Source organism: Cervus elaphus, chromosome 10 (assembly GCF_910594005.1).
Source record: "Cervus elaphus chromosome 10, mCerEla1.1, whole genome shotgun sequence".
NCBI classification, from domain to species: domain Eukaryota; kingdom Metazoa; phylum Chordata; class Mammalia; order Artiodactyla; family Cervidae; genus Cervus; species Cervus elaphus.
The window spans coordinates 53,980,770-53,995,691 of record NC_057824.1 but is presented as its reverse complement, the minus strand read 5'-3'; the positions used below and the strand labels follow the sequence as shown (position 1 = coordinate 53,995,691).

Here is a 14,922-nt window from a genome sequence, read left to right as displayed (position 1 = left end):
GCCGGTGGGGCGCGGGGTGACCTACCCGGAGGGCTCGCAGCGTGTGGTGGGCCGTGTCGGCCTCCTCCCGGCTGCCCCGGTGCATCAGGCGCTGCAGCTTGACCAGGAGGAGCTGCTGGGCCCTGGGGAGGCGAGGGGAGGACAGAGCCTCAGGGGCTGGGCCCGGGGAAGCCAGAGGGGGCCTGGACGGGGCAGGGGGCTCTCTGCAGGCTGTGAGCTCTGAGCCCCAGGGAGGACTGGGCACTGAGCATCTGGGCTTGAACCCTCTCAGCCACTGACTCATCCTGGTGCCAGGGTAAAGGCGCTTAACTTCTCTGAGCCTCAGTTTCCTCATCTGTAAATTGGGTCTACTCTTGCTGGCCTTGCAGGGCTGGCCTGGGCAACAGGGCTGGAGTCTCTTGATCATTTACAGGTGCCTGGGACGTCTGATCAGAGAGAAGACGATGCTTAGCCCTTGGCGGCTGCTGCTGTGTAATTACTGAATGATGCTGGGGAGATGGGGGATGGAGAAGCACAAATTCAGGCTCTAAGTGTCCAGCACGGATGGGAAGGGGGTGATCTGGGATTTGGTGAAGCAGTGGGATTTAAGAAAACAACGTCCCCAGAGGCAGTTGTTGTTTAGTCGCCAAGTCACGCCTGACTCTTTGTGACCCTATAGACTACAGCCCTCCAGGCTTCTCTGTCCATGGGATGCTCCAGGCAAGCATACTAGAGTGGGTTGCCATTTCTTTCTCCAGGGCATCGTCCCAAGCCAGGGATCGAATCCACATCTCCTCCATTGGCAGGCGGATTCTTGATCACTGAGCCACCAGGGAAGCCCTTCTGGGGGCACAGAGAGCTTCAAAGAGGAAGAGGGAATTGTGGCGGGGAGGGGGGTCACCGGTCAGCAGGCAAAGGCTCCCCTGTGAGCCCCCTCGGCCCCGCTGGTCCCGGCCTCACCGGCTGTAGCTGGGGATGGTGCCCATGTCCAGGTCGTGGTCTGTGAAGGGGTCGACGCGCGCACACAGCCACTCATGCTTGTCCTGGTACATGGTGTCACGGACGTGCACGACGTCGTCGCACTTCAGGGACATGGAGCAGGCGTCCAGCTGGCTGGAGATGTTCAGGTTCAGCCGGATGTAGAATGAGTCCCCCGACGTGATCAGGCCCTCCTCCATGTCCTTTAGCAGCTTCCGGTATCCTGCGGGAGGAGGAGGGGGTTCACGCTGTCGGCGGAGGGCCTCCCGCTGCCAGGCCACCCCAGAAGATGCCCCGGGGTGCGGTCCTCCTATGGTTCACGGTTAGGGAAACGTCTGTCCTCTCCAATGAGTGAGGAGCTGAGTCATTAATGGGATTCCCTCTTTGTCTTGGCTGCCAAGAAGCTCAGGGAAAAATTTTGTACCCAAGTTGCAACAAACCTAGGAAGCTGGTGGGGTGGGGCACTGGGTGGCCTCCCCAGAGGGCCCTCAGATGTGCATCATATGATCTCTATGTCCCTCACCAGCCATACACCGGGCTTGTGTTTTATCATATTTTCTTTAATTGAAGCATAGTATGCAGAAAACCCCATCGTCCTTAAATATTCAGCATGATGGGTTTTCACAAATGTCTACGCCTGGGTAACCACCGCTCAGAAGCCTGCGGGGTAACCACTACACTGCCTGCCAGCACACGGGTCAGCTCGGCCTCACGTCACAGAAGCGGAAGCGGGCATGCTTCTGCGTGTCTGGCGTTCTCTGTGCGCCATCACACCTGTGGGATGTGTCTGATGCTGCAATGGAGCATTGCATGTTCTTTTTCACCGCTGTAGACTATTCCATGGGCTGCTGCTTCCTCCCTTCTCTGGTGCATTGCAGGTGGATTCTTTATCATTAGGCCACCAGGGAAGCCCACATTTAGCCTGAGTAGATACTGCCAAATGGTTTTCCAAAGTGGTAAGACCATGGCACATGTTTTAAACCTTAGTTAACACCTTCGTCCTTTAGTGTAAAATTTTATGACTGCTTTGGAAGGAAGCAGGGCATAACGCCATGAATACAATAAAGGCAGTAAACTTCCAGCCAATGTCCAAAGCATAAATCCATAACATAAATCCCGAAATCGGCCCCACATGCAGAGAGATGGAACACAGCAGAAGCTAAAACAGTCCTAACAGCCAGGCCCCGAAGGAGCTTGCCAAATGCCCGCACCTCACACGGCAGGGAGACTCAGGCCAGGAGGCCTCTGATCTCGTCTCCTGGGGAGACGGGGGCCCCCACTCGGGCCCTTCCCACTGCCCTGGTTGGAGGTAACACCAACCCCACCTGGGAGGACAGGCCCTCCGAACGGGATGCTGCCGGAGGGAATGCTTGCATTGCAGGGCTCTGCTGCTGCACAAAGCCAGGGGCACGCCTCACCCCGCATCCCGTGACCCACATCCTGGCCAGCGGGCAGGGCCGGGCCGGAGACTTGCTGCTGGGCCGGGATGTCAGGCCTGGCAGAGCAGAGGAGCGCGCCTACCTGCCCGCCCGCGGGAGCAGGAGGCTGACACTGTGTTTGGGGACAGAGCATCATTACCATCTTCCGCACGGACCTGGAGCTGCCGGGAAGGAGCGCCGGCAGGCAGGCGGCAGTGGGGAATGGCTAGAGTGGCTATTTATGCTCTGTTGAAACATTCATGAGCCCTGGCGGTTAAAAATAAGATCCAGCTGCAGAGATAATCATGCAGGAAAAAAAAAAACCCAGAGGTGAGAACAGGAACCCAGAGTTTGGGAGAGAGAAGACACTGCCCAGGAGGGCCACGGGCCACACGAGAGGCGGGGCGAGGCCGGGCTGTCTTGGCCGCGGTATGGCTCAGCGGGCCTGCTGGTGTTGGAGTGGCCACCCCAGACTCAGTGTCCACGTCAAGGCCGGGAGGCCGGGGATAAAAAGCAAACCTCAGCCTGGCAGGGAGATGTGGGGAGCGGGACAGGCAGGGACGCGGCCGTCGGCCAGCAGTCTGCTTGGGGCTGGACACGCTATCTTCCACTAAGAACGGGGTCAGCGGCCCACGCAGGTCCCGGCGGGTATGCGGATCTCCACGGCCGCCCTTCCCCGCCCGCGGCCCTGCTCTGTCCTCCGGACCTCCCGCAGAGCAGACGAGGGTGAGGCGCACACCCCCGGCCCCGCCCCGTCCGACTTCCGGCCCCGCCCCATCCGGCTCCAGGCCCCGCCCCGTGACCCCGGCCCCGCCCCGTCTGGCTCTCGGCCCCGCCCATCTGACTCCCGTCCCCGCCCCGTGACCCCGGCCCCGCCCCAGCCGACCCCCAGCCCCGCCCCGGCCGGGCGCTCACCTTCCTGGTTGACCTTGTAGTGCAGTGTGACGGGGCCGCTGCACCGCTGGATGGTCCAGTGTGCCTCCTCCTTCGTGCACGCGTCCAGGGGGACGCTCTGCCTCTCGCCTCTGATGCAGCCTTCTAGCTGGATGTCAGAGACACACGGTCCGGCTCGGGCTCCGCTGCGAGGCGGGCAGAGCTGCGAGGGCGAGGCTGCCCCACCCACCCGCGAGTAGAAGCCCCCGTCCCCAGCGAAGACCGGCTCAGTGCTGCCGAGGGCAGGAAGCCCCCCACTGAAAGGGGGCTCACGTGCCTCCCGTCCATCGCCCAGAGTGTGAGCGTGCATGCGCACAGGCTCTAAAAACATTCGAGCCAAGAGTGGAGGAGAGACGGGCCCAGAGAGGGGGCCTCAGGCAGGAGCTGACGGCCCGCCCCCCGCTCCAGGCCAGGCATTCTCCGCTCAGTACAGAGGTGGGCTGGGGTCCCTGCACTGTCAGCAGCAGGCATGCAGAGGAAAGAGAGCTGCCACCTCCCCGGACCCCCAGCCCCCTCACCAGCAGTAGCTGGTGGCCTTCCCGGAGGCCAGCCTTCTCGGCCAGGGAGCCCGGCTTGACGAAGTGGACGAAGCTCCCGCTGGCGTTGCCCCCGAGCAGGCTGAGCTGGGAGATGAGACCGTCGCCGCTGAGTGTGGTGTGCTGCACCGAGAGACCGGGACCCCGCACGTGCCCCACGGATGTGACCGACGGCCGGAAGGGTCTGGGGCAGGAGAGAAGAGGGGGGTAAGGCAGCTGTGGTCAGGACCCCCGGCCGGGACACCCAGTGGGGGCGCAAGTCACAGGAGCAGACACCTTAGGAGAAACTGGAGAGCGTCTCCCACCATGACGGCACAGACCAGAAACAGGGGCCCCGGGGACACTGCCGCTGTGAGCCTGGCATCACACGCACCCTGGCTGCGTGCACGTTGGGTGTGACGGGTGGCCGCCCCTCCTCGCACACCGGCAGGCTCAGAGGCACAGCTCACGGGGCTTCAGGGGGTCACCTGCACGGCCTGGGCCCGGTGGGACATTGGAGTCCCGTTCCTGGTCTCTACCGGGCTATGTGACCCCCGGCAAGCCCCTTCCTCTCTGGGTCTGATGAGGGGTCAGGGGAAGTGATTCCCGACTCTGGGACCCTGTGATCCCTGGACCCTGATTCTAGAGTCCAGTCTAGGAACGCGGACGATCCCCTTTGCAGGGATCCAGGGGCAAGTGGCCTTCACCTCCTCCCCACCCCCTCCTCAGCCCCCAAGGCCCCCACCTCAGCCTCCCCTGTCCCACGACCCCGGTACCTTTCTAGAGAGAACTTCCTAAACATGAGGTTGACCTGTTCCAGGTCATAGGCGTCCAAGCCCTCAGACTGGTGGGAGGAGGAGGAGGAGTGGATGGAGGGGGGTCCGAAGGAGCACCGCTCGTGACTGTCATCTGCGAAGGACAGACGGACCCTCAGGCCCCCGAGTGGACCCCGGGGCAGGGGGATGGCCCCTGGTCTTGCTGGGATGGCCGCCGGGGTCAGGCCGGGCACTCCTGCCCCTGCTCCCCCCTGCCTGCCTGCCTCCTGGGAAATCCCACCCCCCACCACTGATGAGGGAGCCTGGGGAGGGGGCAGCCTCAGTCAGCTGGTCCCTGAGGCCCCAGGGCGTCGAGGGTCCAGTCCTGGCAGCCCTTTCAGCACAGCCATTCCCCTGCCTCCAGCTGGAGACTCTGGAAAGGGGTCTCTCTCAGCAGGCGCTTGTTTGACTTTTGTTATCGGCATGCGTGCGTGTGTGCTAAGTCGCTTCAGTCGTGTCCGACTCTTTTGAGACTCTGTGGACCATAACTCGCCAGGCTCCTCTGTCCATGGGATTCTCCAGGCAAGAATACTGGAGTGGGTGGCCATTTTTGCCTCCAGGGGATCTTCCCCGCCCAGGGATCAAACTGGTCTATCTCGTGTCTCCTGCATTGGCTGGTGGGTTCTTTAGCACTAGCGCCACCTGGGAAGCCCTTCAAATCGGGGCCCGTGGTTTCACTTGGGGCCCTTAGGTCTCACCACTACCTATTGCCTCGATGGGGTTAGGGTGGGGCTGCAAGAGCAGTGTCTGGGGTAGGAAGCCCCCTCTCCTCCCAGCTCAGCGGGACCCCGATGCCCTGGGAGGGAGACGCCCACCCCGAATAGCTCAGGCCACTGGGATGGCAGAGCCGCAAGCCTTGCTCTGCTCCAGGCCGATAACAAAGGCCGCTCTGCAGAGGGAATTTGTCCCGATGCTGCAGAATGCTTTGGACTGCTGCCCAGAACTCTCTCCCCAGCTCTTCCCTCTGCAAACTCCTCGAGTTCTGCCCATTACCCCACCTCGATTAGGTGCTGACCTCTCTTTAACACTTGATAGCTTCTGATGGTCCCCAATTAAGGACAGCCACTAATCTTTCACTTTATCTGCAGGCAGCCAGAGCTGGCGAGGGGGTGGAGGCAGGCTGGGGGAGCCCGGGAACCGAGGGGGCTGGTGAGCCACACCTGGAGGATTCTGAGCCAGGCTCCAGGCTGCCAGCTCCGGAGGGGCCGGGGAACGCGACTGGCAGCCCAAGGCCACCGCCCGAGATGCCGAACCCTGCCTGCTCCTCTCCGCCCTGTCCCTCCGGTCAGAAGCTCAGGTTCTGCAAACCTGCCTTGATCTCCCCCGGGGTCATAGCTGTGGCGCCACGGTCTGTGCCAGGGCAAGAGCTCAGCGACACCTGGAGCAGGGCCTGGCAAGGCTGGGGGCCTGGACGCGTGCTGGGCCTCCCCGCTGTACAGGGCGGAGGCTGCAGCCGCGAGCACCTCATCACTCCGGGCGACGGAGCCCTCGTGCCTGGCTCTGCGTGGCACATGCCGGGCCACGGGAACACCCACCCATCACACAGCTCTGCCTGGGGGCTGGTTCAGGGCAACTGCACCCCCAGGCTACCCGGTGCTTGCCTGCCGCACGCCTCCAATTCAGGGGGTGAAAACCAGCCTTCACGGCTGCCCCACCTCCATCCCAGGGCCCCGGACCGCACACCTGCCACTCATCTTGCTGAGGTGCGTTAATGGTTTAATTTATGCCCGGACTCTCAAGGGGTCCCCCGCCTCCAGTCCACCCCCTAGCATGCTGCTCCTGGGTCCCCCTAAGACCCCCGCTTCTCCATTTGCACCCTGAGGACAAAAGCAGGTGGACAAACATCTGCTGACAGGCACCGGGATGGACCACGGTGGCTGGCTACAATCGCGGGAGCTACGCTTTCTTAAAAACGCAGACCTCCCTGATTCCGCCCTCAGCACTCACATGCTTCCCACTGTCCACAAAACAAAGGCGGGGCCCGCGGGGCGCATCCTGGCTCCGTGTGCACTCTTGGAACCTGCCCTGCGCACGTCTCCTAAGGCCCTCCCGTGCGCGAGGCCTTGCCCCAGGTCAGGACCCGGCCGAGGAGGCCGCCGCGCGTGGCACGCCCCTCACACCCCCTGGGCACCTACCATCGAGGTCTAAGGCATCGAAGCCACCACTGTCGTTGTCTTCCTCAACTGTGCTGCAAGACACAAGGGGGGCAGGGGCTCTCTTGATTGTGTGCAGGTGGTCAAGGGAGAGGGAGGCTTCCGGAATGTTCTGGCGGTGCGAGAGGTTCTGGTTCTGAGAGGGCAAGATGGGCAGGAGAGGGGGCTCGGCAGGCGCGTGGAGGGCTCCGTGCCACGCGAGGCCTGCACGTGGCTGGGTGTGCGGCCAGGAGGGCAGGGCGGCCCTGGAGCCTGCAGAGGCCGCGTTAGCGGGGATGACGTTGACTCTGAAGGGCTGGGAGTGCAACGTCCGGCGGCTCCATTGGCCACTCCCCACTCACTTCTCTGCCTGCACACAGAGCGCTTAGCACCATTTATACACGCAGGGGGCTGCCTCGCGTGACGGGCCCAGAATAGTGGAGCCTCCGTCAGACGGGGCTGGCGGGCATGAGGTGTGTATTCCTGGACTCCTCCCTTGCTCCCCTGGGGTTCTTGCGGTGGACCAACGAGGCCCACGCTGGGTCACCGGCAGGACCCGAGATGGAGATGCGGTCCCGGCCGGCCACGCCTGGCCCTGGCCCTTCTGGGCACCACCACCAGCTTCTGACTCGGAACGTAAGACATTAAACACCCAGCTGACGAGGCACGTCTGGATGCCCAAGCGCTATCCCTACTGTGGCTTCCACCCTGGGGACACTGACGGTCAGGAAGGAGGGGAGGGAGGGGGAATGGAGGGGCATCCCCAGGGTCTCTCCCTCTCTGGGCAGAAAAAGCCATGCTCTGGAACCACAGGATGGGGACACCTGCTTTCTGGGTAGCAGGAGGCAAAGCGGCGTAGGTCTCATCATTTGCTGGCTACAAGGGTGACCCTGGGGAAGCCATCTCCCTTCCTGGGGCCTCAGGCTGCTCATCTGTAAAACAGGCAACCTCCCGCCTGGGTTTCCAGCTTCCCCGGAGGCCCGCTGAGTCAGCCAGCACTGCGAAAAGGCCCCACCTGCTCCGTCCACCCGTCACCCACCTCCGATGAGGCGCGTCTTCCTTGTACCGTCTGACGATGGAGTCGTTTCCCGGGGGCTCGGCTGTGATTGACATGATGCTGGAACGGCTCCGATGGGGCTGCTTCAAACACACAGACACACACGCAGATGCGTTACGGATGAGCTGGGTATTCATAGGCTGTGCCTCAGCGGGCATAAATATTATATACACGGGGACTAAATCTAACTCAAGAGGCCACGCATACAGTGTGGGCCGGCAAGCCGGGTCTCAGCGGCGACCTTGGCTGAAGAAGGCTTGTGCTCAGCCTGGGGCGGGCAGAGCCATGGGGCTCGGCGCCCATCTGCGCGTCCATCTGCTCGCCGGGGGAGCGGGACAGGGGAGGCGGTGGGAATCCGAGGGGGGTGCCCTGCATGTGCCCAGCACAGGCTCAGCTCTGCCCCCAGGGCTGCCCGGCCATGGGCACCTGCGTGGGACGAGAGGAGACCTCTGGGCCCGGTGGGGCGGAGGGGGGGCCACGGATGCCCTTGCAGACAGTGAGGCTGCTGCTGCAGGGTGACCCCGTGGACGAGGCCCGCCGGCTCCCGGCATAGGGCCTGCCTGAAATAAGAGCCTTGGATTTCACCTCCCAGAGCTGCACTCAGACAGGAGTCATTCGTTATCAAATCTCTGCCTCCCCCAGGGCCTGATCTTGGAAGCTGAGCTGACAAGCTTCCCAGGGCTTCCCCTCGGGGTTATAATTTCTAATGGCAGGCCTTCTGCTGCCTGGCCCTGGGGCGGGGTGCGGGGGGGTGACACTGCCGTTCTGTGGGGACCCTGCCTGCCTCTCCCCGGCGGGCTGGAAGGAGGCATGAGGGGCGCCCGGCTGCCCCTGCTCTGCCATGGGCGGCTCCAGCTGCCGCAGCCCCCACCGGCCACCCCGCTCCGGTTGCCGGAGTCGCCAGGGGCTGAGGAGCGGTGGTGGGGGCTTCAGCTGCCTGTGCAACCGTGGAGGCCCGTCTCTCCTCCTACCAAGTGTTACATTGGGAAAGGAGGCCGCAGGAAGCTGTAAATACATCGTGAGGCCGGGAAATGTCTTTAAATAAACACAAGGAGGTCTGGGCCTCAGCCCAGGAGAGGCAAGGAGGTGGGGCTGGGCCCACGGAGCGGGTGAGGCCAGGTGGGGGGCCAGGGTGGCAGGGGTTGGGGGGGCTTGGGGCACGTTCTGGGCCGGAAGGAGGTCTGCGGTGGGTGGGGCCCTCGCTCACCATCTTGGAGAAGGAGTTGGTGACGGGCAGGGACCGGGAGGAGCTGGGGCTGGCGTCCAGGAGGTCCTCTTCCTGTCCCCTCCCTGTCCTCAGTGAGCCAGGCAGGGGGAAGGGGGGAAGGGGGGGTGGGGGAGGAAGGACAAGGAGAGGCGGTGAGAGCTCTGCGCCCAGGGGGCCGTCCCGTCTGGGGAGCACGTCCTCCCGGGGGGGGGGGGGGAGGTGGGCTCCTCACCCCTCCCCCTGGAGGAGGAGCCGGCAGCCAGGTTCGGGGTGGCCTCGTTGAGGAAGGATGATGCCCTTTGTCCTGGGGACAGAGGTGGGCGTCCCTGTGGGTGCTCGGCGTGGAGCAGCGGGAACTGGGGCAGGAACTTGCCTGCCCGGATGCCCTGACACTGGAACAGACCCGATCTGAGTCTCTCCTCAGGGGGATGAAGTCCGTGAAACCCGGGTCAGGCCATGAGCCTCTGCAGGCCCTTGGGCTCCTGGCGCTGTCAGCTCTGCCCCCAGGAGGCGGGGGGCTTGCAGCCCCACACACTGTGCTGGCTGCACGGCCGGGCGTCCGCCTCTGGCTCTGTCCCGGGGTTGGGGAGGCGTCCAGCGACCTCCCTCTCCCCCTTCCCGGCCCGTCTGTCTACACGCCCCCTTCTCGACGGGTCCTCCTCTGACTGCTCCAACGGCTCTCGCAGCCGTCAGAGCGGCATTCTACCTCCTCACGGACGGCCCCACCCCAGGCCTTGGGCTCTGGAAGAGTCTACGCAGACCCCAGACACCCGGTAGCAGTGGGTACCCAGCTCACCCGGGGCAGACCCTCGCTGGGCGACCCTCCAGGGTCACGCCGAGGGCATCTGAGCGGGGTCTGAGGATGGTGTGTTGCAGAGAACCGGGGGCTTACGGGAGAGCTGGGGGCCTCCCACGCCTGGGACTGTGTGGACAGGAGCAGTCCTCTGGGAGCGCCAAGTGCCACGTTCAGGGGCTCCAGGCAGACCCAGGGAAGGGGGCCTCAGACGTGACGTTTCTGTGGTCGGGGCTCCAGCCCCCTCCAACGACAGCGAACAGTAATGACCATCTGGACACCCTGCTACCCCGGGCCCCGGGGACCCAGAGACTCTCCTGAGTTAACCTCTCGGGACTGATGCCCACGATGGGGAAACAGATGGACCGAGCATCAGCGTGACAGACAGATCAGGGATCCGGGCGTCTCGCTAACCTTGAAAGTCTGATGTTCGCTTCAGGCTGATGGGGGACTTGGCTCTCTGCAGCTGAAAGAGATGGAGCGGAGGGAAAGGCAGAGGACACAAATCAAACCAGGCCCGATGCGTCACCCACGCTAAGCAGAGAAATAAATCGCGGCCAGGCCACGTCACCCTCGTCACGTGGCCACCAGGACCACGGAAGGCGCAGGACACCCGAGCTCACGGCCGTGGCTCCCCGGCCCCGAGCAGACAGCTGCCGGTTCAGACAGGCTCCCCTCGCGGGAGGCGGGGCCACACGGCTCGGACCGTCCCTCAGCGGAGAGCGGACGGTCGGGGCGACGCTGTGAGGCGGGGCAGAAGGGCGAGGCTTTCGGGCAGTCAGCAGGCCACCCTCAGCAGCAGGTGCCCGGGGTGCCAGCCCGGCCTCGGAGGAGCTGCTCGAGCCGCCGCTCCCTGGGTGTGAGCCGGTGTGGGCGGAGCCCAGGCGGGCCTCGTGGAGATGCGCTCACGCGCTCACTCAGTCGCTCACTCGCTTATTCACTTGCTTCCTCACCCACTTGCTCGCTCACTCAGTCATTCACTCACTCTCTCATTCATTCACTCACTCACTCACTCGCTCACTCACTCACTCGCTCACTCACTTGCTCACTCGCTCGCTCACTCACTCGCTTACTCACTCACTCATCCACTCGCTCACTCACTCACTTGCTCACTTGCTCACTCACTTGCTCTCTCACTCACTCGCTCACTCACTCACTCACTTGCTTGCTCGCTCACTCATTCACTCACTCACTTGTTCACTCACATTCATTCATCCCTCAGCTGACGGGCTGCGCTCGACATCCAGCAAGGCAGGCAGGATGAGCGCTCTGCCACCATCACAAGCCAGTCACATCAATAAACATGCGATAGGCACTCAGTACCCATTTGTTGAACAAACAAGTGAATGTGGAGATCATGCTCATCTCACTCTCTCCCTTCTCTCTCTTAACTTCCACCACAATCACAGGAGGAGAGAATCGGTGAAAAAAACAAGCAGAAAGCACAGGCCGGCACGACTTTGGTTCACAGGTCTAGGTGCGTCGGGGGTCTGAGACCCGCCCGCCTGCAGAGACCCGCCCTGCCCCGCCCCGCGATGGCCCGTCTCGCCCCGCTGTGTGCGGCACCTGGATGCCCTTCAGGTTCATCCTGCGCTTGGGCGGGTGGTGGGGCAGGAAGTAGCGGTTGTCCTCTGGCGAGTCCTCCGAGGTGGAGGAGTCGTCGGCCTCCTGACCGTTGGTCCTGGGGCTGGTGTCCCCGAAGTTCTGAGAGATGATGGTCACCGGCAGGTTCCTGGGCAGACTCTGGAGACAAGGAGAGGCCGCGCCCGTCATGAGCGCCCAGAGCGCCCAGCGCACCGGGAAACGGCTCTGCCCACAGTACCACCACTCACCTCCCCCGGGCACCACGCTTGGAGCTCCGGGCGGAGGGGAGGGGGCTGCCCCTCCTTCCTGAACCCTGGGTCCACCTCGAGGCCAAGCTCTATCATCCTAGTTCCTCGCTCCTCCTCTCAAGCCCTGCCCGCCTCATCTCCCACCCGCCAGGCCCTGGTATGCTTTATAGCAGTGAAGGGATCGCCTCCCAGCTGGTCACGGCCCCTTGGCCCTTGGCCACCACCAGATCCCCAATTTTCTACTCCTGTGCCTAAGCTACAAACATAAAAATTACCGATGAGTGACTGCACCCCAATAAAAGGCCTGCTGTCCTAAGGGGTTCACATCCATGATCTGAGGCTGAGGTGCAGAGTATTAAGTACCTTGAGGTTGATCCTCCAAAGCCATGCTGCCTCCAAACCCAAAGCTCCTGGCCTTTCCTCCTGGCCCCAGATCCTTCACGGTCCAGGAAACACTCCCAACCAAGCTCCTCAGCGGACAGGCCCACCCTGCTCCCGGCTGCTCCCTGCTCCTGCCCACCTCCCGCCTGGCCCCACCGGCCACTCAAGGACGACAGAACTGCCCACCGCAGGCCGTGGGTGTCACACCCCCAGGCCTCTGCTCGCTGGGTCCCTGTGGCCTGGAACACTGCCCCATCTTCCCTCATCTAGCCCGGCGACCTCACAGTGTTGGTTCATAAATGTTTCCCAAAGGGTCCAGCCGTGCCTGGCACCGTGCTACATGCTGGACACAGAGGGGCCTACACGGGGCTTCTCCGTGATCATAAACTGTGAGAAATGCTCAAAGGGGAGAGCCTAACCCGGAGGCTCCTGGTTTCCACGATGGGGGCCGCCGATTGCCTGGCCAAGGAAGTGACGCTTCCGCCAACCCCAGAAGGGGGACAGAACTTGGTCAGTGAAGTCCAGGGACAACATCCCCAGTGGAGGATCCAAGGCACGCCCCCCTCCTGTGGGGAGTCATTCCTGGAACTCTGACAGAATGGGGGCCTCCTCCCCTGGGCACTCACAGCACCCCTTCAACTCATCATTTACAGCATTTGTGCTGAAAAGTCATGTTCCTGAATCTGCCTCCAGCATCAGACCTGAGTCCTCTGGGCAAAGGGTGAGGGGTGGAGGGTCTTATCCTGGTTCCCCGAGTCACTGGCTAGTGATGTCCTTGGGCAAGTTAGCTGCTTGTGTCCAATTCTACCCTTGGCGAAGGGAGACAGTGAACTCACCGTCCTGGCAGGACGGTCCTGCGGGCTAAAGGAGATTCGCCACAGAAGGCGCTTGGCTCAGGACCTGCAGAACCCACAGCCACGAGAGACGGCATCACCTGCTTGCACGGGCATCACTCGCTTCTGAGCGCCTGGGGCCCTGCTGTGACAGGCACCTGAGCTTCCCATTGAGATGAGTGATGCTTTCTTTATGGGCCCAAGTTACTGATGGGAGCCGGGCACCTTAAACCCAGTGCCCGCCCACATGGGTTTAAGGAAACCCAGTGGGACATTACTGAGAGGGAGCTGCAGTTCTAACTTGGAAGTGACTTGCCCGAGATCCCCCGGCCAGCCGGCAGGTGGCCAGGCCAGGCGTCTGTCCTGCCTCTTCCAGCTTCCACATGAGCAGCAGGTAGCAGTTCTGCCCTCCTACGTGCATGTGGAACTCTGCTCAACGTGATGTGGCAGTGGGATGGGAGGGGAGTCTGGGGGGACAGTGGACACATGGATATGTATGGCGGAGTCCCTTCGCTGTTTATCTGAAACAGCATTGTTAACTGGCTAAACGCCAATACAAAATAAAAAGCTAAGAAAAAAATGAGCGGTCCGGTCTGTTCATCACAACAGACACCCAAGGTTTCCCGGGCTCGGGCGGGCGCTCCGGGCGTGGTCAGGATGGCTGTCCTCTGCGGGGGCCCCCGCCCACCTGCTCGAGGGTGCCGCTGTCCTTGGAGAGGCGCCGCAGCTTGCTCTCCAGGTTGACGATGCAGGCCTCCCGCCGCACCATCTCGATGCGCATCTCGTCGTTCTTCTCCTCCAGCTCTCGGATCTGCTTCCGGTACTTGTCCTTTTCGATCAGGCACTGGGAGTACTGGGTCTGCGCTTCGTCCCGGGAGTGGAAGGCCTGCCCGGGAGGCGGAGGACAAGGCCGCTGGGTTCTTTGCCGCCCCCCGTCCGACCCCCACCCCCAAATCAGACGCAGGACCCCCACTCCCCAGCCCATGTGTCAGCCACAGCGGCTGCGGCCCTTTTCCTGAATCTGACACTTAGGCGTTTCCACGGCTACCGTCCTCTGCACGTGTTACAGCCCCCGTGAGTCCACCCCGGCTGTGTGCCCCCTGCCAGGCTAAGAGGTCTGAGACAGAGCCCACCCGCTACCCTACGAGGTGGAGCTGTTACTGTATTCCCGCTTCACAGATGGGAGCACTGAGGCTTCCAGGCAGGGAAAGCGTGGCGGCCACACGTCTGAAGGGTGACAGGGCCTGGACCTGGCCGTCTGACTCTGAAGCACAGGATACTGGAGTCCCGCTCAGGCCCCCGCTCTGCTATTTAAACACCAGGGACACAGCTGGGATGGGATTCGTTTTTGGAAGGGAAGCAGGAAAGACGGGCTCCTGAGTGGTGCCTGCAGAGCTGATGACACTACCCCGACAACATCCCGCCAGCCCCCAAGGCTTGGAGCCCGGGCCGGCCGGTCGGTACCTGGTCCCGCTCCCGCTCCACCTCCTCGAGCTGCAGCATGACAGTGTTCATGCGGTGCTTGTACATCTCGCAGTCCTTCCCCAGCGTGGAGCACTTCAGCTCCAGGTCCTCCTTCTCCTCCAGGTACTGCAGGCACAGGGAGAGGCCAAGACGCGCGTCAGGCCATTGACAAACCAGGGCCGGCAGCCGGCTCCCAGCTGCGGCTTCCCAGGGCCGGCCCACCCCTCCCCGCGGCGCCTGACCCTCTGAGAGTCAGCGCTCTGACGAGAAGGGACCGCGGTAAAAGGCCAGCCCACCAGCTCAGATCTGATGCAGACCTACTATGTGCAGGAGGAGTGGGGGACAGGGAGGACGCCAAATGTGTCCTCCTGAGGCCTTCAGTCTGGGGTGGGGTGGGGGACAGGGTGGACGCCGAGTGTGCCCTCTTGATGCCTTCAGCCTGGGGTGGGGTGGGGGACAGGGTGGACACGAGCGTGCCCTCCTGAGGCTGCAGCGGTCAGCCGGGGCCAAGGCCAGTGCCACGTGGACACTTAGAACCATTCACAAGTAACTGCAAGGAGCTGACACGCAGGGAATCACACCGGG

At 62.9% G+C, this 14,922-nt stretch overlaps 1 protein-coding gene across 4 annotated transcripts in view; it reads right to left on the bottom strand.

Annotated features, from left to right (window-relative positions):
* The window catches only part of CARD11 (caspase recruitment domain family member 11), a 103,231-nt gene that overhangs the window by 7,605 nt on the left and 80,704 nt on the right, over positions 1–14,922 (bottom strand). For 3 of the 4 annotated variants that reach the window (XM_043915394.1, XM_043915395.1, XM_043915396.1), the window contains exons 8-19: positions 14,338–14,463; positions 13,562–13,759; positions 11,394–11,570; positions 10,242–10,293; positions 9,035–9,117; positions 7,810–7,910; positions 6,774–6,826; positions 4,600–4,732; positions 3,827–4,028; positions 3,291–3,417; positions 940–1,180; positions 26–122 (exon numbers count right to left, since the gene is read on the bottom strand). In XM_043915394.1, the coding sequence (XP_043771329.1) occupies positions 26–122; positions 940–1,180; positions 3,291–3,417; positions 3,827–4,028; positions 4,600–4,732; positions 6,774–6,826; positions 7,810–7,910; positions 9,035–9,117; positions 10,242–10,293; positions 11,394–11,570; positions 13,562–13,759; positions 14,338–14,463 (1,590 nt within the window). The remainder of the gene's footprint in view (positions 1–25; positions 123–939; positions 1,181–3,290; positions 3,418–3,826; positions 4,029–4,599; positions 4,733–6,773; positions 6,827–7,809; positions 7,911–9,034; positions 9,118–10,241; positions 10,294–11,393; positions 11,571–13,561; positions 13,760–14,337; positions 14,464–14,922) is intronic. The other variant, XM_043915397.1, reaches the window with a different exon arrangement.